The sequence below is a fragment of the Jaculus jaculus genome, chromosome 13 (assembly GCF_020740685.1).
Source record: "Jaculus jaculus isolate mJacJac1 chromosome 13, mJacJac1.mat.Y.cur, whole genome shotgun sequence".
NCBI classification, from domain to species: Eukaryota; Metazoa; Chordata; class Mammalia; order Rodentia; family Dipodidae; genus Jaculus; species Jaculus jaculus.
The window spans coordinates 24,992,381-25,017,106 of record NC_059114.1 but is presented as its reverse complement, the minus strand read 5'-3'; the positions used below and the strand labels follow the sequence as shown (position 1 = coordinate 25,017,106).

At 47.2% G+C, this 24,726-nt stretch overlaps 1 protein-coding gene across 4 annotated transcripts in view; it reads right to left on the bottom strand.

The window, feature by feature from the left end:
- Camkk2 (calcium/calmodulin dependent protein kinase kinase 2) overlaps positions 1 to 23,999 on the bottom strand; it is a 63,014-nt gene extending 39,015 nt beyond the window's left edge. For all 4 annotated transcript variants that reach the window (XM_004670991.2, XM_004670993.2, XM_045132389.1 and 1 more), the window contains exons 1-2: positions 23,945 to 23,999; positions 6,091 to 6,602 (exon numbers count right to left, since the gene is read on the bottom strand). In XM_004670991.2, coding sequence (XP_004671048.2) covers positions 6,091 to 6,549 — 459 coding nt within the window. In that variant the 5' untranslated portion in view covers positions 6,550 to 6,602; positions 23,945 to 23,999. The remainder of the gene's footprint in view (positions 1 to 6,090; positions 6,603 to 23,944) is intronic.
- Between the last annotated feature and the right edge of the window lie 727 nt (positions 24,000 to 24,726).

Below are 24,726 nucleotides of genomic sequence, written 5' to 3'. Positions count from 1 at the left end.
AAACTTTTTTTATATTTTTAAAATTTATTTGAGAAAGAGGGAGAGAGAGAGAATGGGTATACCACAGCCTCCAGCCACTGCAGATGAACTCAGATGCATGTACCACCTTGTGCATCTGGCTTATGTGGGTCAGGGGAAATCAACCCTGGGTCTTTTGGCTTTGCAAACACCTCAACCACTAAATTATCTCTCCAGCCCTACTTAAACACTTAATGCAATGTCAGTGCTATGTAAATTATCTAGTGTGTTATGACTGTTTAAGTTATTGCTTAATGACAAAAAAAAAAACAAAAAACCACATGCCTGGCGTGGTTGCACACACTTTTGATCCCAGCACTTGGGAGGCAGAGGTAGTAGTATCGCCATGACTTCAAGGCCACCCTGAGACTACAGAGTGAATTCCTGATCAGCCTGAGCTAGAGTGAGATGCTACCTTGATTTAAAAAAAAAAAAAAAAAAAAAAACTCTGCATGTGATCCCACAGTTGCCGTTTTTCCTTCTGAATATTTTCAATCTGACACTGGCTGCATCTGAAGTTCTGGGGCCAACAGTATACGCAACAGCATGGGTAAATCACAAATTCATTATGCTGTGGAAGAAACTGAGCTAAAAAAGCGTGCGTGGGAAAGGATCCACTTACATAAATTTTAGAACCTACAAACTGGTCTATGATGATATAAAAAGCAGTTAAGAGCATTAGGCATGACTGTTATCCCAAACCTTAGGAGGCTAAGGCAGGGGGACTGCCACAAATTCAAGACTAGCCTGGGCTACATAATGAATTCTAGGCCAGGCTGAGCTTACAGAGACCCTGCCTCAAAAAACAAACACCAAGTGGTGACACATACCTTTAATCCTAGCACTGGCAGGGGGCGGGAAGGGGGAGGTAGGAGGATCACTGTGGGTTTGAGGCCACCCTGAGACTACATAGTGAATTCCAGGTCAGCCTAGGCTAGAGAGCAAGACCCCAACCTTGAAAAATCAAAATAAATAAAAAAAAATAAAATGTTAAAGAAAAACCCCCACATATACACAAAGCAGTTCACTAGGAAAAGAGCAGGGAGGAAGAATGGATTAATGGGTGCCTTGGATGGCCTTGAACTCACAGTGGTCCTCCAACTTCTGCCTCTGGTGTTCTGGGATTAAATGCATGCACCACCATGTCCCAACACACAAAACTAATTTTTGTAGACTTGAAATTGCACAGGGCTTTGTGAATGTTTGTGGTATGCCTAAAGGCATATATGTATTCATGTGTGTATGTGCATACATGTAGGGCAACCAGAAGTCAACATCAGGTGTCTTCTTCAGTCTCTCTCCACCATATTCTTTGACACAAGGTCTCTCACTGAACCCAGAGCTCACTGATTCAGCTAGTCTCTCTGGCTAGCATGCCCCTGGGATCTACCAGTCTCTGCCTCCCAAGCACTAGGATTACAAACGTGTGCTACCACAACTGATGTTTACATGGGTACAGGTCCTCACATGTGTTGCAAGCACTTTCCTAAATAAGCCATATCTCCAGCACTAGGTTTTTTGGGTTTGGGGTTTTTGGTGTTGTTTATAGTAGAGTCTTACTCTAACCCAGGCTGACCTCAAACTCACTCTATAGTCCAGGCTGGCCTCAAAATGATGATCCTCCAGCCCCCACCTACTGAATGCTGGGATTACAGATATGTGCCACCATATCCAGGTCAGTTTTGCTTTATTTTCTTCCTTCAGTTGTACCTCAATATAATTAGAAGGGTGGAGTGTTATTGAAACAAGAAGCAAAATTTGGAAAAGAGAAGTGATAGAAAAGAAAGCTTCTAGCAGGGCAGGGTGGTGCTGTAATCTCAGCAATTGGGAGGTGGAGGATCATCTAAACTCGGGAACAGCTACAGTGAGACTGTCTCAAAAACAGGGGGCAAGGCAGAGGATGCAGCTTAGTAGAGCACCTGTTTGGCATGCACAAAGCCCTCAGCTTGATCCCCATCCCCACATAAACATGTGCTGCACACCTGAAACCCCAGCACTCCAGGTGGGAAAAGAAAGATCTGAAGTTCAACATCATTCTCTTCTACCCCCTACTTGGTTAAGTTCAAAGCCAGACTAGGCTACATGGAACCCTGTCTCAAACAAGAAAAGGCTTCTAGTGTCAGAAATAAGCCTGGCATTTCCCTCCATTCCACTCCCCCCACCACACATCCTAGCCTTCTCCCCAAACCTGCATGTCAGTTTGCTGTATGCATTTCTAGGCCCTTCGTAAGATGCAACTGTTGAAAATATAGAATATTGCTTGGGAATTGGAACTGGAGGAGAGAGGTATATAAAGGTCACACTAAACCATTCCTCAACTTCTTTTTCTCACCTCGCATCTCCGGAGATGGCCCTGGGCAGCGCACACACACCACATCCTCCTCAGCTTGTGAAGCACCGCCCAAACTGCTGTGGTTTCCAGTGCTCCTTCCTGCCTCCAGGCTCAAGGCTGACTTCACAGCCTAGACTTCAAGGTCTTCTAAAGCTCCAAATTTTTCAGAGTCGCCTAATTGACCTCCTGAAATACAAGCCCCCACCTCATCCTTCTCTGCAAAGGAGGGATATGTTCCATCTGGCAAACCTCATGGCCAACCCCTCTTATAACTCAGGGTGCCATGTGGCAGAAGTTGTTGGGTAGTTTCCAGGAAAGAGAGGACTAACTTAGAAGGCAGGTACCTGGGCTGGAGAGATGGCTTAGCGGTTAAGCGCTTGCCTGTGAAGCCTAAAGACCCCGGTTCGAGGCTTGGTTCCCCAGGTCCCATGTTAGCACAAGGGGGCGCACACATCTGGAGTTCGTTTGCAGAGGCTGGAAGCCCTGGCGCGCCCATTCTCTCTCTCTCCCTCTATCTGTCTGTCTTTCTCTCTCTGTCTGTCGCTCTCAAATAAATAAATAAATAAATTAAAAAAAAAAAAAAAAAGAAGGCAGGTACCTTTGTCCTTGTCCCCTGTTCCTTCTTTGTCCCTGGAACAGAGATGTAAAGGCTAGAGCCACAACTTACATCTTAAGACTATAGAACCACCAAACCAATCCCAGAATGCCTAGCTCCAAATTTATTTTACATAATAATCCCTACCAAATTAAAAACACTGCAGGGGGAGCAGAAGATCTGTTTCTCTAAGCTGATTCAATTCTGCTATAAACCCCAACTATTCCTCTGCCTCCGTAACAGCAATGCCCTCATTATAAGGCTCACACTGAACTCCTTCCTCCATTATCACCTCCGGGCCATATTGCCCTGCACTGAACTGTGTACACAACTCTACCTCACCTTCAAAACGCAGCTGCAGACCCTTCAAAATCAGCCAAGTTAAATTCCCTCCTTCCGAAAATATTTTTAAGTTCCTACGGCATGCCAGGCACTGTGCTGGAAGCTGGGGATACAGTGGTAGATGAGACAGCTCTAGTGAACCTTTACATTCTTTTTACAAAAACTTAGCCAGGCGTGGTGGCGCATGCCTTTAATCCCAGCATTTGGGAGGCAGAGGTAGGAGGATTGTGGTGAGTTTGAGGCCACCCTGAGAACACATAGTAAATTCCGGGTCAGCCTGGGCTAGAGTGAAACCCAACTTGAAAAACACCAAAAAAAAGGGAAGGGGGGCTGAGAGATGTCTTAGCGGTTAAGGTGTTTGCTTACAAAGCCAAAGGATCCCAGTTCAATTCTCCAGGACCCATGGAAACCAGATGCACAAGGGGACACATGCATCTGGAGTTTGTTTGCAGTGGCTGGAGGCCATGGCATGCCCATTCTCTCCCTTCTCTCTCAAATAAATAATTTTTTTAAAGTTCCAGAATATCACACATGCAAGCACCCATCTAGAATAATTTTTTTCTAGCCAGCACAGAGGCACACACCCTTAATCCCAGCACTCTAGAGGCAGTGGTAGGAGGATCACCATGAGTTCAAGGCCACCCTGAGACTACATAGTGAATTCCAGGTCAGCCAGGGCTAGAGTATAACCCTACCTAAAAAAGAGGGGCGGGGTCTAGAGAGATGATTTAGTGGTTAAGGCGTTTGCCTATGAAACCGAAGGACCCAGGTTCAATTCCCATGCGTCTGGAGTTCATTTGCAGTGGCTAGAGTCCCTGGTGTGCCCATCCTCTCTATCTGTCTCTCTTCTCTCTCTCCTTGCAAATAAATAAATAATTTTTTTAAAAGAAAAAGCAAAAAAAAAAAAATTCTTTGCAAGGAGAGAGAGGCTTCTTGTCACTGCAAACAAACTCCAGATGCATGCACCACTTTGTGCATCTAGCTTTATGTAGGTACTGGGGAACTGAACTCAGACCGTCAGGTTTTGTAAGCAAGTGCCTTAACAGCTGAGCCGTTTCTTCAGCCCCACCTTTATATTCTAACAGAAGATAGGACAACATAGACACTGATAAAGAAATGCAAAAGGAAAACTGGGTTAAAGGCACCTGCTTGCAAAAACCTGAGACTTCATAGTGAATTCCAGTTCAGCATGGGCTAGAGCAAGACCCTACCCCAAACACAGAAAATAAAGTAAGGGATGGAAAAATGGCTTAGTGGTTAAGGCACTTTCCTGCAAAGCCAACAGACCATGATTCTATTCCCTAGGACCCATGTAGGCCACATGCACAAGGTGGGCCATGCATCTGGAGTTCGTTTGCAGAAGCTGAAGGCCCTGGCATACCCATTCTCTCTCTCCCTCTCTCTCTCAAATAAATAAAGTATTTTTAAAAAACCAGGGGGGGGGGAGGTCTGAAGAGATGGCTTAGCAGTTAAGGCATTTGCCTACAAAGCCAAAGGACCTCAGTTTGATTCCCCAGTACCCACATAAGCCAGTTGCACAAGGTGGCACATGCATCTACAGTTTATTTGCAGTGGCTGGAGGCCCTGGCACATGCATTCTCTCTCTGTCTCTGTCTGCCTCTTTTTCTCTCTCACCTCTCAAATTAATTAATAATAATAAAAAAAAAAAAAGCCCATCCCAGCACTCAGGAGACAGAAGTAGGAGGATGGCCAAGTGTTCAAAGCCAGCCTGAGACTACGTAGTGAATCCCAGAAGAGCCTGAGCTTGAGTGAGACCCTACCTTGAAAAACCAAAACAAAATAAATAAATAAAATAAAAGCACAAACTGACTGATGAGTACCATGAAGCAAAGGCCACAGGAGAGAGGGGCTGGGGCTACTGGAAAGGCTCATCCAGAAGGCCTTTCGGAGGGGGGCCAGGGCATGTGAATTCAGATGGCAATGCTTGATGGAGACAGCCTTGCAAGGCAAGAGTGGGGGGTCCAAGTAGACAAAACAGCAAGAGCAAAGCATCTGTTAAATGGGGAATGGGCTCAGATGTGAGAAGAATCAAGAAGGCAGACATGCGCCTGGAGTTCTACTGCAATGGCTGGAGGCCCTGGCACACCAATTCTTTCTCTCCCTCCCATAAGAAAGAAAAAAAAAAAAAGCAGACTTGGGACTTCCTGAGTGGGTACTAGAAAGGTGGGGGAAGGAGCAGAAGGGGAAGAGGCAGATGGCAGGGCCCTGTGATCCCTGATGTGAGCTCAAATCTACCTCCCCAATACTACAGAGATGTGTCTAGATTCTGGACACCATGCCTACTGAAGACAAACATGACCACTTTAGGGCCCCATGAGCACTGATCCTATCACATCAGCCAACTGCCAGCACCTACACCCTCCTATTTCTGCCATGTTGAGGTGGAGTTCTGAGCCTTATGCATGCTGTGCACATGCACTACCACTGAGCTACACCTCATGTCCTGTATCTCCTTATCAGACTCTCTCTAATCCTGAGGCTGCTCACACAAATGACCCACAGCCCTGCAGCCCTCAACAAGGATAGGTGGCAATTCAAGTACAGATACTCAGAGGTCCTTGTTGCCCCAAGAGGGATCCCTCTAAAGCTACAGGTGCCCAAGATGGTGACAATCCTACAAGCCTTTGATGACTTCCTTCTTTCCACCAGTGTTTCCTGGGATGGCTTCCAACTGCACAGTTGGACTGGAATCCTTCCAGAGGGGCCCAGCCTGTGTCCCCAGGCAAGACTACAGGGGGCTAGGGATCTAGGATACTGAACCCAGCCTCCCCAGCTCACGAACCTGCAAACCAGTGATAGAGACGTGGTGTGACTCCACTGTAGGTCTCCGAGGCAGCCGTGGTGAGGACTGCGGGGAGCTGGTGGGTGAGTAGGGCAGGGATGGATAGATACAGCGTCCATTCATGTCCAAGCTGCTGCTAGATGCCCGCCCACCCTGGGACCGCTCTTGCAGGGACAGTTTGCGACCTGAGAGGGAACGCCGGGCCTGAAGTTCAGGGACATCAAGGGGGACCTCTGCATCATCAACCTCCAGGGGCTGGTCCTGGGCCAGGCTGAGGTCTGCAGCCTGGCCTGGCTCACATTCAGTGACCACGATGAAGGATTCCATGCCCAAGTGAATGCTCAGGGATGAGAGGCCCTGCAGGGCCTCGCAGGACTTCTGGCTACTGCCCACACTTCCCAGCTCATGCTGGGGGGCAGCCTGGTTACTACTGGGTTGGCTAGAGATGCATGATGACATGGTGTGTGGGCCAACTTCATCAGCCAGGGCACTTCCATCGGCAGCAGAGCCACCTGCAGAAAAAGAAAGGGTTAGCAAGGTAGGAATTAAAAAAAAAGGGGGGAGGTTCCCCTCTGGCCAGACTGAAGTCTTACTGCTGCAGTGATTCAACATTCTTAAAAACATCCCAACTGCTGCTCTCACAACTCACAATCCACAGCACTATGGTGAATATGAGTAATCCCACTGAAGAGAGCCCTCAGTAGAATAGGGGCAGAGAGAAACCAAGGTACCAACACATGATGTGTCCACACAAACTTTCTACTTAATTTAAAAAAAAAAAATCTTCATCTTGCAGCTCAGTGTGGTAGTGTGACATTCAGGAGCCTGATGCTGGAAGATCATCAGGAATTGGAGGCCAACCTAAGCTAGCATGAGCCCCGTCTCAAAACAAACAGGAGGCCAAGGTAGGAGGATCACTGTGAGTTCAAGGCCAGTCTTCAGCCTGCACTAGAGTGAGACCCTGCCTTGAAAAAAACAAGAGTCAGGCATGGTGGCACACACCTTTAATCCCAGCACTTGGGGAAAAGAGGTAGGAGGATCGCTGTGAGTTCCAGCCCAACCTGAGACTACATAGTGAATTCCAGGTTAGCCTGGACTAGAGTGAGACCCTACCCCAGGAAACACACACACACACACATATTGCAGCTGGACATAGTGGTTCATACCTATATAATCCCATCACTGAGGAGGCTGATGTAGGCAGAGATTGCTGTGAGTTCAAGGCCAGAATGGGCTAGTCAGACATTGCCTCAAAAAATAAAAATAGGGGGCTGGAGAGATGGCTTAGTGGTTAAGGCACATGGCCGCGAAGCCTAAGTAGCTAGAGGCCCTGGCACACCCATTCTCTCTCTCCCCCCATCTCTGTCTCTAATAAATAAATAAATAAACGAATAAATGAATAAATAAATAAATAGATCTTTAAATAAAAAAAATTAAATAAAAACAAGGCTGGGTGTGGTGGCACACACCTTTAATCCCAGCACTCGGGACGCAGAGGTAGGAGGATCACTGTGAGTTCAAGGCCACCCTGAGACTATAGATGAATTCCAGGTAGAGTAGGACCCTACCTTATAAAACTAATAATAATAATAATGATAAAACAAAAAATAAAAATAGGGGTCTGGAGAGATGGTTCAATGGCTAAGGTGCTTGCCTCCACAACTTTACAATCCAGGTTCATTTCCCCAGTACTCATATAAGCCATATTTACAAAGTGGCACATGCATCTAGAGTTCCTTTGCAGTGGCTAGAGGCCCTGGCATGCCCATATTCATTTTCAATCTCTGTCTCTCTCTCTGTTTCTCTATGCTTACAAATTAATTAATTAATTAATATTTTTAAAACTTATTTACTTTGAAGAGAGAGAATTGGGAAGCAGAGGTAGGAGATCTCTGAGAGTTTGAGGCCACCCTGAGACTACATAGTGAATTCCAGGTCAGCCTAAACTAGAGTAAGACCCTACCTCAAAAAAAAAAAAAAAAATATATATATATATATATAATAAAATAGGGGCTGGAGAGATGGCTTAGCAGTTAAGGCACTTGCCTGTGAAGTCTAAGGACCTACGTTCAATTCCCTAGTATCCAAGTAAGCCAAATGCACATGGTAGCGTGTGTGTCTAGAGTTCGTTTGCAGTGGATAGAGGCAAGGCATGCCCATTCTCATTCTGTGCCCATTTTCTATCTGCCTTCCTCTCTCTCTCTCTCTCCCTTTAATAAATAAATAAATATTTTTAAAAAATTACACACACACACCAGAAAAAAAGCTGGATGTTGTGGCACATGCCTTTAATCTCAGGAGGTAGAGGCAGGCTAATCACTATGTATTCAAAACCAGCCTGGGAGTACAGAGTAAGCTGCAGGTCACCTTGGGCTAGTGAGACTTACCTCAAAAAATAAAAAAGAAAAAGAAAATGAAATTTGGGGGCTGAAGAGACAGCTCAGGGTTAAAGTGCTGGCTTACAAAGCCTGCCAGCCTGAGGTTGCAATTCCCCAGTACCCATGTAAAAAAATAGATGCACAAACTGGCACATGTGTCTGGAGTTCATCTGCAGAGGTACACCCATACTCTCTATTAAATAAATAATTTTCTTTTTTTATTTTTATTTTTTTGGTTTTTCAAGGTAGGGTCTCACTCTGGCTCTGACTGACCTGGCATCAACTATGTAGTCTCAGGGTGGTCTTCAACTCACCACAATCCTCCTATCTCTGCCTCTTCAGTGCTGGGATTAAAGGTGTACACCACCACACCCAGCTTGTTTTTAAAAAATTTTATTTATTTATTTGAGAGCGATAGACACAGAGAGAAAGACAGATAGAGGGAGAGAGAGAGAATGGGCGCACCAGGGCTTCCAGCCTCTGCAAACGAACTCCAGACGCGTGTGCCCCTTGTGCATCTGGCTAACGTGGGACCTGGGGAACCGAGCCTCGAACCGGGGTCCTTAAGCTTCACAGCCAAGCGCTTAACCGCTAAGCCATCTCTCCAGCCCTTGTTTTGTTTTTTGAAGGCAAGAAACACTGGCATATGGTACAGCATGGATAACTCTTAAGTCAAAGAGGCCAGTCACAGACCTCATATTGCACAATTCCATGGGTATGAAATTTCTAGACTAGGGTACCCAGAACTTGAGAGAACTTTGGGGAAATGGTGAGTGATTGCTTAATGGGTACAAGATTTCATTTTGGGCCAATGAGAATGTTCTAGAACTTAAATAGAGGTGGTGATTGTATAACTCTGTGCATGTACTTAATTGCACTGCACTGCTGACCCTATGAGGGTCAATTTTAGGGCTGGACAGCTCCTTGACAAAGTGCTCAGAGGCCTTGAGGTCTATCTCAAGAACCATCCCTCCTAAAAAATCAATTTTATGTCACATGGATATTTGTTTGTTTTCTTTTCTTTTTTCTTTTTCTTATTGGTTTTTCAAGGTAGGGTCTCACTCTAGCCCAGGCTGACCTGGAACTCACTATGTAGTATGTATTCTCAGGGTGGCCTTGAACTCTCAGGAGAGCCTCTTACCTCTGCCTCCTGAGTGCTGAGATTAAAAGTGTGTGCCAACACAGCTGTTTATCATATGAATTGTATCTCAGTTTTAAAGAGAGATTGATACATTCCCTTAGGTTTGTCAATTCCCTCCATTTCAAGGGAATTTTGACCCCTGGCTCATGTGTTTGGCATATTCTACTGACCAAATGTCCCAGGGTCCCCCAGAGTTGATGAGTATATCCAAGTGACAGGTCCATGTCAGTGAGCTGTATCATGAAGGGTCTCTCTGGGAACTAGTGAAACAATGGACACTGATAGAAATTTTACAAGTGAATAAAATGACTTCTGATTGTGCTGATTGAGGTTCATCAAGAGGAAAGTACGAGCCAGGTGTGGTAACACACACACCTTTAATCCCGGCACTTGGGAGACAGAGGTAGGAGGATCGCTGTGAGTTCGAAGCCACCCTGAGACTACAAAGTGAATTCCAGATCAGCCTGGACCCTACCTCAGAAAACCAAACAAGAAAAAAGAAAGAAAAGGGAAGGTGCAGATAATAATGGAAAGACAGAGCATGCTGGAGGACTCAGCTGAGAGGTGAAAAAATATCACTTGGCCTTATTGGGACCACCATTCCAGAAGAATTTGTAGAACACCTATTATGTCATGCAAGATGGCCAGGAAAAGTCCAATGAGAAACACTATGAAAATAAACCACATCTTCAACCTGATATGCATCCATTATATGGATACCATTCATGGTACAAAAAATACAACAACAGAGGCCAGTAAGTTAAAAAGGAGACATAAAGGGTAGAGAAGGAAGGGAGGAGGATACTTAATAGGTTGATATTGTATATATGTAATTACAATGATTGTAATGGGGAGGTAATATGATGGAGAATGGAATTTCAAATGGGAAAGTGTGGGGGTGGGGAGGGAGGGAATTACCATGGGATATATTTTATAATCATGGAAAATATTAATAAAAATTTAAAAAAAATACAACAAACCCAGCTACATGACAAACTGCTCAGCCTGGTTCACAGGAAGAGAAGTACATGCCAAAACTACAATACAGCAGTTGGACAGTCCCCCAAAAGTTACAGGTGGGGGCTGGAGAGACGGCTCAGTGGTTAAAGGGCTTGCCTACAAAGCAAAACAAAACAACCTGAGTTCAATCCCCCAGATACACAAAGAGGCGCATACATCTGGAGCTTGTTTTCAGTGGCTGGGGCCCCTGGAAACCCCATTCTTTCTTCTCTCTCTGCTTGCAAATAAATAAACAAAGAAAATTTTTTTAAAGTTACAAGTGAGAGCCAGGCGTGGTGGCGCACACCTTTAATCCCAGCACTCGGGAGGCAGAGGTAGGAGGATCACTGTGAATTCGAGGCCACTCTGAGACTCCATAGTGAATTCCAGGTCAGCCTGGGCTAGAGTGAGACCTTACCTCGAAAAACAAAACAAACAACAACAAAAAAGTTACAAGTGAATCAGGCATGGAGGCACACATATTTAATCCCAGAACTTGGGAGGCAGAGGTAGGAGGATGGCTGTGAGTTCAAGGCCACCATGAGACTACCTGGTGAATTTCAGGTCAGCCTGGACTAGAGCAAACAAAAAGCTACATGTGGAATTTCAACATGAAGTTTGGAAGTGACAGAATTGAAAGCAGGGTTCAGATCTCTGTGTACCAATGATCATAGCAGTACTGGCTACAACCAGCAAAAAGTGGAAACAACCCAAGATCCATGAATGGATAAGTTAATTTAAAAAAAGTTATACGAAGCCAGACATGGTTGTGCATGTCTTTAATCCTAGCTCACTTGGGAGGCAGAGGTAGGAAAATCGCTGTGAATTCGAGGCCACCCTGAAAGTACATTAGTGAATTCCAGGTCAGCCTGAGCTAGAGTGAGACCCTATCTTGAAAAATAAAAAAGAAACCGGGTGTGGTGGCACATGCGTTTAATCCCAGCATTTGGGAGGCAGAGGTAGGAGGATGGCCATGAGTTTGAGGCCACCCTGAGACTCCATAGCGAATTCCAGGTCAGCCTGGGCTACAGTGAGACCCTACCTCTAAAAAACAAAAAAAGAAAGAAAGAGAAAAAAAGTGTGGTAGGACCACATAAGAGACATAAAAAGGTAAGAGAGCCAGACATAGTGGCTCATCCCAGCACTCAGGAGGCTGAGGTAGGAGAACTGGTATGAGTTTGAACAAGCTTGGTCTACAGAGTAAGTTCCAGGTCCACCAGAGCTACAGTGAGACCCTTGCCTCAAAAAAAAAAAAAAAAAAAAAGCCAGGTGTGGTGGTGCACACCTTTAATCCCAGCACAGAGATAGGAGGATCACCATAAATTCCAGGCTACCCTGGGACTCCATAGTGAATTACAGGTCAGTCTGGACTAGAGAGACACCCTACCTTGGGGGAGGGGGGAAGGATGGAAAGGCTATGGTGTGGAAGCACCTCGAAAACATCTAAGTGAAACAGGCTGGACACCAAGAGACAAGTAGCTCATGACTTCACTACAATAGTCAAATTCATACAGCAAGAAAGCTGAACACAGCCGGGGACGAAAGTCCATTGGTAGAGTGCTTCCTGAATCACAGAAGCAGATGAGCTAATCATGAAGTATCATGTCCAGCACAACTGTGTGCTCAAAAACTATCCTTTCAGTACATACCTGCTGAATGCTTACTACTACTACCAGCAGGACTGTGTTCTAGAATGTTCCTGAGAGCAACTGTTCTCCCAGCACCTACTCTTGTGTGCCTTCTGGCCTCCCCTGGGGGAGGGGGGCTGACAGGGCCACAAGCATTCCTGAGAGGAAAACTAGACCTAGCAGTGCATGGGAGTCAAAGGAGAAATTATTTTCCTTGCCAACAGAAAAACGATTGCTTATCGATCTCTACTCCAGCCAAGGACACCAAGCATCCGCCCCAGCACAGCTACTTTTAGTCAGCTGCCTTGGCCAGCCTGCGTGTGGCCCAGGCCTCCCTAGACACCGTCTCTGATGCAGCCCTGGCCGTCAAGGTCTGGGGTAAGGAGGTGAACAGAAACAAAACTCAGACCCAGGCCAAGGCTGCTGTGTGGGAGGTACAGGAGGGCCCAGGTCTTGGGAAGACAGGGTACAGGCCAGGCGGCCTATGTGGTGGGATCCTGTCCTTAACCTACCCCCAGTCTAAATCTTTGGGGGCCACAGGCCCTATAAGAATCTACCAGCACTAAAACTACACAGAAACAGTATTTTAGCATAAAAATGGCAGAGCCAACATTCTGCTAAGTTGTCAGGCACTAGGTCTGGTACCTGGTGGTGCAATCCCCACAGGATAAGCCCTCTACGAGGAGGGGCAGTAAGTAGAACACTGGACTGAAGAGGACCTTCCTGCAAAGCTGCTTGGGTTTGACAAAATGCCAGGAGTTCTGGCTCAGCCTGGTGCCTGGTCATTCCCCATGAGTCACAAGTAGTGCCCAGCCCAGAAGGCCCCTCCCTTTCACAGAACACCCAGTGAAGCAGAGCCACCAGTCCCTTCCTGGAGCAGATGGATCCAGACCAGGCCAAGATAGGGGAATATTCCTCCCTCTGCCAGGAAGCCAAGTGCCACAGGCCTCCAGGAAATGCCTTACCGTTTTTCCATTTCCTGGGGGCAAGTTCCAACCTGCACCTGCTGCCCACCAAATGCAGAGCTCCTGAGCAAAGCCACAGTGAGGTTTCTGGTATGATGAAAAGCCAGTGGGTGAGCCCCCAAGCCCAAGGTATAACTTGTTCAGGGTTCCTAGGCCCTCTCATCCCCGACACTCCAGATCAACAAAGGGATCCAAATTAGCTGAGGATCCTTCCATGACTAGGTTTCCCATCCTTCCTGCCTTTCTGGAATAAGGAATGGCTGGGCAGCACATCTCTCACCTGGGGAAACTGAGGCCCTAAGTTCCTAAAGGAAACTCATTAGTTCACTAATTCTCTCTCTCTCTCTCTCTCTCTTTTTTGTTGTTGTTGTTTTGTTTTGTTTTGTTTTGACGTAGGATTTTACTCTAGCCAGACCTGGAACTCACTCTGTAGCCCAGGCTGGTATCAAACTCATGGCAATCCTCCTACCTCTGCCTCCTGAGTTCCTGAGTGCTGGGATTGAAGGTGTGTAGCCCCACATGCAGCTCATTTGTTCTTTAAAAACAAATTTTTTTTTTGTCTTTCATTCACTATTCAGAGAGAGAGAGAGAGAGACCCCAAAAGAGAGTATGGGTGCACAAAGGCTTCCTGCCACTGCAAAAGGCACTTAGTACACCTGGATTATGTGGGTACTAGAGAACCAAACCTGGGTCATTACATTTTGAAGGCAAGTGCCTTAACCTCAGTCATCCCTCCAGCCCCTCAGTTTTGTTCTTTTTCCTTTTTTCTCTTTTTCTTTTTTCTTATTTTGGTTTTTCAAGGTAGGGTATTGCTCTAGCCCCCTGGAATTCACTATGCAGTCTTAGGTTGGCCTTTAACTCCTGAACTCACAGTGATTCTCCTACCTCTGCCTCCCAAGTAGAGATCAAAGGCATGCACCATGCACTACCACACCTGGCCTCGTTTGTTCTTTTTTTTTTTTTTTTTTTTTTGGTTTGTTTTTTGAGGTAGGGTTTTACTCTAGCCCAGGCTGACCTGGAATTCACTATGCAGTCTCAGCATGGCCTTGAACTCATAGTGATCCTCCTACCTTGGCCTCTGGAGTGCTGGGATTAAAGGCATGCATCACTATACTAAGCTTCATTTGTTCTTTTTAACAAGTAATTATGGCTGGGCATGGTGGTGGCATGTCTGTAATCTCAGCACTCCAGAAGCCAAGGTAGGAGGATTACCATGAGTTTTGATGCCAGCCTGAGACTACAAAGTGAATTCCAGGTCAGCCTGGGTGAAAGCGAAACCCTACCTCAAAAAAAGTAAATAAACAACAGAGGAGGGGTGGGGAAATGATTCAGCGGCTAAAGGTGCTTGTTTGCAAGCCTGGCGGCCCGAGTCTGATCCTCCTCAGTGCCCATGTGACGCCAGATGCAAGGTGGTGCACAGGGCTGTAACCCCAACACTCCTACAGCAATGGGAAGCACAGCCAGGAGGTCCGGAAGCTCACAAGCAGCAGTGAGAGAGACTCTATCTCAATAGGTTGAAAGAGAGGGGAAACACCCTGAAGTTATCCTCTCACCTCCACACACACACTATGGTACATGCATGCCTATGTACACATACATATTAAAGCACACACAAGACATTTGTTTTGTTTTGTTTTGGTTTTGGTTTTGGTTTTTCGAGGAAGGGTCTCACTCTGGTCCAGGCTAACCTGGAATTAACTCTGTAGTCTCAGGGTGGCCTTGAACTCACAGCGATCCTCCTACCTCTGCCTCCTGAGTGTTGGGATTAAAGGCGTGCGCCACCACGCCCGGCTTCACAAAACATTTTTTTAAAAAATGAAAAAAAGAAGGGGCTGGAGAGATGGCTTAGCAGTTAAGGAGCTCGCCTACAAAGCCTAAGGACTCAGGTTTGATTCTCCAGGTCCCACATTAGCCAGATGCACATTGTGGCTCATGCATCTGGAGTTCGTTTGCAGTGGCTAGAAGCCCTAGCATGCTCATTCTCTCTCTCTCCCTCCATATCTAATAAATAAATAAACAAAACAATAAAAAAATTAAAAAAGAAAGCAATAAGTCTGGGGAGATAGCTCAGGCAATAAAAATATTTGCTACATAAGCATGAGGACCAGAGATTAATCCCCTTTACCCACGTAAGCAAAAAGAAATTAGGGAGGCCGGGTGTGGTGGCACATGCCTTTAATCCCAGCCAGTGTGCAACCTCTCTTCAATTCCAAAGTCAGGCTACAGGCCAGACTTCCACACCCTTACTCTGTCTCAGCTGTGAGAGTCATGGAATGTTAGCAATACAGGCAAAAATCTCCATGGTCAATGACCCAAACACTTCATTTCACCAAAAGAAAACAAAGGCTCAGGAAAATTTATTGATCTACCAAAACTCATTTTTTCTTTTCTTTCTTTCTTTCTTTCCTCTTTTTTTTTTTTTTTTTTTTTTGGTTTTTCAAGGTAGGGTTTCACTCTAGCTCACACTAACCTGGAATTCACTATGTAGTCTCAGGGTGGCCTTAAACTCATGCTGATCCTCCTACCTCTGCCTCCCCCAGTACTGGGATTAAAGGCATGTGCCACCATGCCCGGCTCTTTTTTTCTTTTGATTTATTTTGTTGAGGTGATGGAGAACATGGTAAGCAAGTGGTCAACCACTGTGACTATGCCATAGCCACAGGCCTGGTCTGAGTATTTCAAGAAAGAACTAAAAGGCATAGCCTTGTAAAATCCAAATAGTATGCCCTGAATGAAGTCCAGACTGGGGGCTGGAGTGATGGCTCATGCCTTTAATCCCAGCACTCAGGAGGCAGAGGTAGGAGGATCACTGTGAATTTGAGGCCACACTGAGACTACATATTGAATTCCAGGTCAGCCCGGACTAGAGTAATGACTTAGCAGTAAAGCGCTTGCCTGTGAAGCGTAAGGACTCAAGTTCGACTCTCCAGGTCCCACATAAGGCAGATGCACAAAGTGACACAAGTGCACAAGGTCGCACTGTGCACAAAGGGGCGCACCAGTCTGGAGTTCAATTACAGTGGCTGGAGGCCCTGGCATGCAATTCTCTCTCACTCTGTCTCTCTCCTTCTTTTGCATTAAAAGAAAAAGAAAGACTGAAAGAATAAAGGCTTTAGCCAGTATCAAATCAAGCCCCTCAACCGGCTGCAAATTATACTGAAAAAAAAAATTTTAAATCTTTAATCCCACAGCAATCTTCCTACCTCTGACTTCCAAGTGCTGGAATTACACTCATGAGCCACAACCAGTTAAATTTTTTTTTAAATTTTTAATTTTATTTATTTATTTATTTATTTAATTTTTAATTTTATTTATTTGTAAGGAGAGGCAGACATAAAGAATGGGCGCATTAGGGCCTCCAGACACTGCAAACAAACTCCAGACACATGCATCACCTTGTGCATCTGGCTTTATGTGGGCATTGGGGAATCAAACTTGGGGCATGAGGCAAGTATCTTAACTGCTAAGCCATCTCTCCAACCTAAATAAATAAAAACATCTTAAAATATATACATGTATATGTGTATATATGTGTGTGTGTGTGTGTGTGTGTATACACACACATATATATATTTTGGAGGGGGAGGTTTTTTGAGGTAGGATCTTACTCTAGCTCAGGCTGACCTGGAATTCACTATGTAGTGGCCTCAAACTCATGGTAATCCTCCTACCTCTGAATGCCTTAAAGACATTCACCACCAAGCCCAGCTTTAAAAAAACAGACAGACAGACAGACAGATATATATGCACACACACACATATATGTATTTGAGAGAGAGATAAAAAGGCAGAGAGAGAGAGAAAGAGAATGGGCACACCAGGGCCCCCAGCCACTGCAGACGAACTCCAGATGCGTGCACCACCTTGTGCATCTATCTGGCTTACGTGGGTACTGGGGAATCAAGCCTTGAACCGGGGTCTTTAAGCTTCAAGGCAGGTGCTTAACCACTAAGCCATCTCTCTAGCCCTAAAAAATATATATTTTTTAAAGTAAAAGGTATAGTGGCACACACCTTTAATCCCAGCAATTAGGAGGCCAAGCAGGATGATCACTGTGAGTTCAAGAAATCAAATATATGTATATATATATATATGTGTGTGTGTGTGTGTATATATATATTTTTTTAATTAGATTAAACAAGCCCTTATGCTGGAAACAACACAAATGCCCATTAGTGGATAAACCCAATTTGGTCCACTCAGACCATGGAATATTACTCAGCCACAGAAAGGAAAGCAACACAGATAGATACATACTACACCCTGAGGAAATGATGCTAAGGAGAGAAGCCAAACACAAAAGACCACAGAGCATATATTATTATAGTCACAGAAAATATCCATAGGACACAAATCCTAGAGACAAAAAAATAGATGCATGGGTGCTGTGTCTGGAGGGAAAGATATTGGGAACCAGGAGCAACTGTTTAACAGATACAGATTTCTGGCTGGGGATGGTGGCGCACGCCTTTAATCCTAGCACTCAGGAGGCAGAGGTAGGAGGATCGCTGTGAGTACAAGGCCACCCTGAGACTACAGAGTGAATTCCAGGTCAGCCTGAGTTAGAGTGAGACTCTGCCTCAAAAAAAAAAAAAAAAAAAAAAAACCTGATAAAGATTTCTATATCTTTGTACAGGGCCTGGGGTGATGGCTCAGCAATTAAACATGCTTGCTTGCAAAGCCTGGTGGACCAGGTTCAGTTTCCCAGTACCCATGTAAAACCAGACACACAAAGTGGTACATGCACTACGAGTTTGTTCGTAGTGGCAAGAAGTACTAGTTGGTCTTGTTCTTTCTCTCTCCTTCAAATAAATAAAAACTTTAGGGCTGGAGAGATGGCTTAGTGGTTAAGCACTTGCCTGTGAAGCCTAAGGACCCCGGTTCGAGGCTTGATTTTCCAGGACCCACGTTAGCCAGATGCACAAGGGGTGCACACGTCTGGAGTTCGTTTGCAGTGGCTGGAAGCCCTGGTGAGCCCATTCTCAATCTCTCTCTCTCTCTCACTCTCAAATAAATAAATAAAAATGAATAAAACTATTTAAAAAACTTTAGGGCTGGAGAGATGGTTCAGTGGTTAAGACACTTGCCTGCAAAGCCTAATGACCAGGGTTCAATTCCCCAGTACCCATGTAAAGCCAGATGCGCAAGGTATCACATGCACCTGGAGTTCGGCTGCAGTGGCTGGAGGTCCTGGTGTACCCATTGTCTTTGTCTCTCTTCTATCTCTCTCTACTTGCAAATTAATAAAAATATTTAAGAAAATACAGAAAAAATAAATACATAGGTTTTAAGAGGTAGGGTCTCACTCTAGCCCAGGCTAACCTGGAACTCATTCTGTAGTCTCAAGGTCTCCTACTCAGTGATCTCCTACCTCTGCCTCCCAGGTGCTCAGATTAAAGGTGCATGCTACCACACCTGACCTAGAAAAAGTATTAAAAAAAAATCAGTCTAAGCCAGGTGTGGTGGCACACACACCTTTAATACTAGCACTCAAGAGGCAGAGGTAGGAGTATCATGGTGAGTTCGAGGCTACCCTAAGAATACATAGTGAATTCCAGGTCAGCCTGAGCTACAGTGAGACTCTGCCTCGAAAGACAATAAATAAATAAATAAATAAATAAATAAATAAATAAAATAAAATAAAAATAATAAAAAATAAAGCCATTCTGGAGCTGGAGAGATGGCTTAGCTGTTAAGGCATTTGCCTGCAAAGCCTAAGAATGCATGTTTGAATCTCCAGGTCCCAGGTAAGCCAGATACAAAGTGAAACAAGCATACAATGTCACACATGGGCCACAATGAGGTACATGTGTCTGGAGTTCATGCACAGTGGTTTGAAAGGTCCTGGAGTGCCCATTCTCTCTCTCTCTCTTTCTGCCTCTCTCTCTCTGTCTCTCTCACTCAAAAATAAAATAATATTAACAAATTAAAATTAGGCTGAAGGGATGGTTTAGCAGTTAAGGCATTTGCCTGCAAAGCCAAAGGACCCAGACTCGATTCCCTAGGACCCATGTTAGTCAGATGCACAAGGGGGCACATGCGTCTGGAGTTTGCAGTGGCTGGAGGCCCTGGTGCACCCATTCTCTCTTTCCCTCTCTCCCTCCCTCTTTCTGTCAAATAAATAAAAGTTAGAAAATTAAAATTTAAAAAAGCAGTCTGAAAGAAGTCAGTTTCAAAAGAGAAATTTCACTAAGCATGGGAATATAAGCCTTTAGCCCCAGCATAGAAGGATCAAATCCTACAGAGTGAGTTCCAGGTCAGCTTAGGCTACAATGAGACCCCGTCTCAGGGAGAAAAAAAAAAAAAGAGAGAGAGAGAGGTCTGGAGGGGTGGCTTAACAGTTAAGGAGTTTCCCTGCAAAGCCAAAGGACCCAGGTTCAACTCCCCAGGACCCACGTTAGCCAGATGCACAAGGGGGTGCACACATCTGGAATTCGTCTGCAGTGGCTGGAGGCCCTGGTGCACCCATTCATTCTCTCTCTCTCTCTCTCTCTGCCTCCTTCTCTCTGTCAAATAAATAAATCCTCAACTTCCAAGGAAGAGGTGTAGGTGAGATCATGAAGGGAGCTTTAGTTCTCAGGAGACATTCCAGAGCTCTCTGGACAGCCTACCCAGAGAACTACTGGGGAAGAAAGCATTCAAGAGAAGCAATGCTGCAGGGCCTCAGCGCAAAGAGAAATCTGAAGTGTCATGTGCTCAGACCTCCAGGATGGCAGGAGGAAGAGGAGAGGTCACAGGTGCTCAATCTCTCAGAATTCTTCCAATCAAAAAGGTTCATGGGGGGGGGGAGAAAGTTCATGGGGTGGGGGGCAAGGGTGACCAGTGGCCCATGGTAAATTTTGAGCTGAAATGTCTGAGCAGAGGCTTAGCTTGTGCCACTCAACTGGCACATCCCAGAAAAAGTTGCCCTGGTCCACTGTCTATATGCAGATGATGAGGGCTCTATGTCAGGTCTCATCCTATTCTCCCCTTCACCAGTCCCTCAAGACTCAGCACAAAGGACACTTCCTTCAGGAAGCCTCCTGGGTCTACTCCCACCAGAACTCATCCTGTCCTTGCTCCGTCCATTCCAACACTTACAACTTGTGGTGATTCTCAACGCAGGCAACACAACAGCAGTAATGCTGGCATTCAGGGTAGGGCCATTCTTACAGGACATTTGGCATTCCTTCTAGCTCCTGCCCACCAAAAGCCAGTAGTGCTCAGCCTCATTATGTCAACCAAAAGTCACCCCCACACTTTTCAAAGTGCTTACCAGGAGGGTGGGACCGCCCCCTGAGAACTACTGCATAGTTATTAGGGAATATATTTGGCTACCAGCCCACTAACAACCTAGGGGCAAGGACAAGCCTAAGTCCCTCCAGGACAGCAGAGCCTGTTGAGATCTGTGTCTCCCTTGGCTGTTTATTAACTAAGTCTGACACCCGCAAGAAGGTGAGGGAAGCTTTGACAAGACCCCTGCTCTAGAACAGGCAGTAAAGCACAAAGCTCTAGGGTCTGATGTGCCTGCATTGACTATGTGATCCTGGCCAATTAATTAAACTCTCCAATCCCCTCTATAAAATGGGGGAAGAGGAACTGAATCCAAGACTGAAGGATTGTTAGGAGCCTCAACCTCCTATTCTCCACAAAGGGGACAAAAATCCCCACCATATAAGATTTAGGTAGGTAGGCATGAAATGAGATAATGCAGGCAGCACATAGCACAGTGTCTGGCACACAGCCAAGAATGCAGTGTTATTGGAGGTGGGAGTGTGGCTCACTGTTAGAGGGTATGCTCAAGGGCGTAAATTCCATCCCCAGGACCAAAAAAAAAAAAACAGTTATTTTAAAAAAATATCTTAGGCCGAGAGTGGTGGCACATGCCTTTAATCCCAGCACTTGGGTGGCACAGGTAGAAGGACTGCTGTGAGTTCAAGGCCACCCTGAGACTACATAGTAAATTCCAGGTCAGAGTGAGCTAGAGTAAAACCCTACCTCAAAAAAAAAAAAAATTGTATATATATAATTTTTGGGCTGGAGAAATGGCTTAGTACTTAAAGCACTTGCCTGAAAAGCCCAAGGACCCAGATTCAATCTCTCTCCAGATCCCACGTAAGCCAGACACACAAAGGTGAGCCAAACACAAGGTCATACATGCCAACTAGGTGGCACAAATGTCTGGAGTTCAATTACAGTGGCTGAGGCCCTGGTGCACCAATTGTCTCTTTTGTCTCTCTTTCTTCTACACTCTAAAATAAAATTTAAAAATAATTTTAAAAATCTTATTTTGGGGGGCTGGAGAGATGGCTTAGTGATTAAGGTACTTGCCTGCAAAACCTAAAGACCAGAGTTCAGTTGCCCAGTACCCATGTAAAACCAGATGCACAAAGTGGTGCATGCATTTGGAGTTCTGCAGCAGCTGGAGGCCCTAGGTGTGTCCATTCTCTCTGTCTCTTTTCTTTATATCTCTCACTCTTCTTGCAAATAAATAAATAATTTTTTTAAAAAAATTATTTTTCTGCCAGGCGTGCTGAAACATGCCTTTAATCCCAGCACTCGGGAAGCAGAAGCAGGAGGATCACCATGAGTTCAAGGACACCCAGAAACTACATAGACAATTCCAGGTCACCCTGAGCGAAAGTGAAACCCTACCTCAAAAAACAAAACAAAACAAAAAAAAAATTTCTTGATTTATTTGAAAGAGAGAAAAAGGCAGATATGGAAAGAATGGGTGCACAAGAGCCTCTAGCCAGTGCAAACAAACTCCAGACACATGTGCCACCTTGTGCATCTGGCTTACATACATGGGCCCTGGGGGATCAAATTGGGATCTTTTGGTTTTGCAGGCTAGCGCGCCTTAACCACTAAGCCACCTTTCCAGCCCAAAAGTTTTTCTTTTTCTTTCTTTCTTTTTTTCCTTCCTTTTTTTGTTTGTTTCTTTTTTGAAGTAAGGTCTCACTATAGCCCAGGCTGACCTGGAACTCTGTAGTCCCTGGTTGACCTCAAACTCACAGCGATTCTATCTCTGCCTCTGGAGTGTTGGGATTAAAAGCCTACACCACCATGCCCCAACACAGAGGGAAGCATGGGGTGCACCAAGGCCTCTAGCTGGCTGCAAAAGAACTCCAGATGCATGTACCACTTTGTGCATCTGGTTTTATGTATAAGCTAGAGAATCGAACTCTGGTCATTAGACACTGCAGGAAAACACCTTAATGGCTGAGCCATTTCCACAGGCCCTCCACCCAAAAAGTTTTGTTTTGTTTTTATAGTTCTTGAGGTAAGGTCTGGCTCTAGCTTAGGCTGACCTGAAATTCACTATGTAGTCTCAGGATGGCCTTGAACTCACAGCGACCCTCCTACCTCTGCCTCCCAAGTGCTGGGATTAAAGGCGTGAGCCACCCAGCCCCAAAAGCTATTTTTATTTAAGATACGGGCTCAGCAAATAATATTCCTTACTACAAAAATATGCTGCAGGACCTCACCAACAATGCTTGTTTTCTGTGTGGGGTACGAGCAGCCATCTGAAGAGCTCAGAGACTCACCCTGAAGCTAAATTTGCACAGCATGCACTGTCTAACACTACACCGTTTTGCAGGATGGCTCTGAACAGTTGCAACCCCTTGCCTCTTCCAAAGAACAAAGGAGCTAGGGGGCACGGAGATATCCTTCTCTCTCCTCTGGGGACAGAATTGGGAGAAGTACTGGCATTACTGGTCCTAGGGGCCCCTGCAGTTTCTACCCTAGAACTGGGGGAAAACAAACAGCAGGCTGAGAAAGATAAAAGTTCCCCATAGAGTGGTGGACGCTGCGTGTCCCACCCCCAGACCAGGTGGCCGCTTTTCTGCCCAGGCACTGAGATGCCCGCCCCAGCATCTCAAGTGCAAGGTGCCACCTCTTCAGCTGCAAGTGAGAGCCAGCCCAGGAGGAGGTTGGCAGAGCTGTGAAAACACCCCACTTCCCAAACTGGGCAGCCAGGGAGGTGGGGAGAAGCCAGGCATAGCTCCAGGCAGGATCGGGTGACAAGGGGCACTAAGTCCCGATGTTGAGTAAGCGGGGTTGTGCCCACGTCCCCAGTGAGGCAGAGGGGCCGGGCAAGCACTCCTTGGAGCTCTGCAGCCCTGAGATAAATTTAGGTCAAAAGGATCAAACCGACTGGTGAGGTCCGGACTCGGGGAGGAGGTGGAGTGACCAAAGGGCAGAATGAGGTCCCCACAACCGCAGCTCGAGGGTCCTGCCGCCCGGTGCCCAAGCTCCTCGGGCCGGGTCTACAGGGGTGGGATGCTCTAAGTCGGACGCCGGGCTTGGCTGCCCGGGACTGTGCGCTCAGGCTGCTCACCTGTCAAGCGCAGAGGGTGGGCCTAGGCCGCTTCCAGGATCGCGGACCGCACGGATGCGGCTGACCTCGGTCCAAACTCCGGGTCCGCCCCAGTCCCCGGGGCCGAGCGCGGCCCAGCCGAGGCAGCCCGCCCCCCCACCCCGAGGCCCGGGCGCATGGAGGACGCGGGGAAAGGGTCGCGAGGGGGCCGCAGCCCTCCACGTGGCGGGGCGCGGGGCGGCGCACGTGGGGTCCCCCCCCCCCCCGGGAAGGAAGCTCCCCTCGGGCGGACCATTTGGGCTTTGTCTGCCATCCAGACGGTGGTTTCTCCCCCGCCACCGCGCCGTCCCCCGGATGGAGGGAGACGGACGGGGCGACGGCGCCCGGGTTCGCGGCGGTAAGCAGCCAGCATCTCCCGCGCCGCGCGGCTAAGGCCAGCTCACCTGGGCTCCGCGCCGCCGCCTCCCGCGCTCGCTCGGCGCCCCCGGCTCGGCTCAGCCCGGCTGGCTCACGGCGCGGCCGCGCGCCCTCCTCTCAGCGGCCGGGCGGGCGGGCGGCGCGCGGGGCGGGCGGGCGTGGGAAGGGGCGGGGCGAGCCTCGAGCTGGGCGCCGATTGGCTGCGGCCGCGGGCACACTCCGCGCAGAACGCGCGCGCCCGCCGTCTCGGCCGCGCGCTTGGGCGGGGGCGCGCAGCTGTCGGCGCGGCGCGCACCTGCAGAGCTCTCCCGGGTTTCCCGACCGACCCGGAGCTGCAGCCCGCGGCCGCCGCCGCGCTCGCTTTGTGAGGCCCGCGCGGGCTCTGCAGGGCTGTGGCTGAGTGTGGGGAAGTTCCCCAAGGCGACGGGGAAACCCAGGGCTGTGTTTTGGTGTCTGGACTTGAGGCCCCACCCTTGCGAAGGAAACCGTTTTCCGCAGCCGCCTCCCCACGGGCCCAAAGGATGGGGGAGGCGGGCTCTTCCTGTCCCCACCCAAGTTGATGCTTCAGACGACACGGCCCGGGAAAGTTGTGGGTTTCCCACGCGACGGCTGAGATGCGGGTGGTGATGTACCTACTGCCCTCCCCGCTTTGGGGCACCCGCCGAGTCGAGTGTTTCAGTCTCCTAGCGGGGTAACTGCGGAGGGAAAAGGAGACTTCAAGGGCTCGCTGTGGTCCGCAGGCCTTGGGATGACGGTACCCAGGGGATGCCAGCCTGACCCAGCCGTGAAACAGCCAAAAGGGAATCGA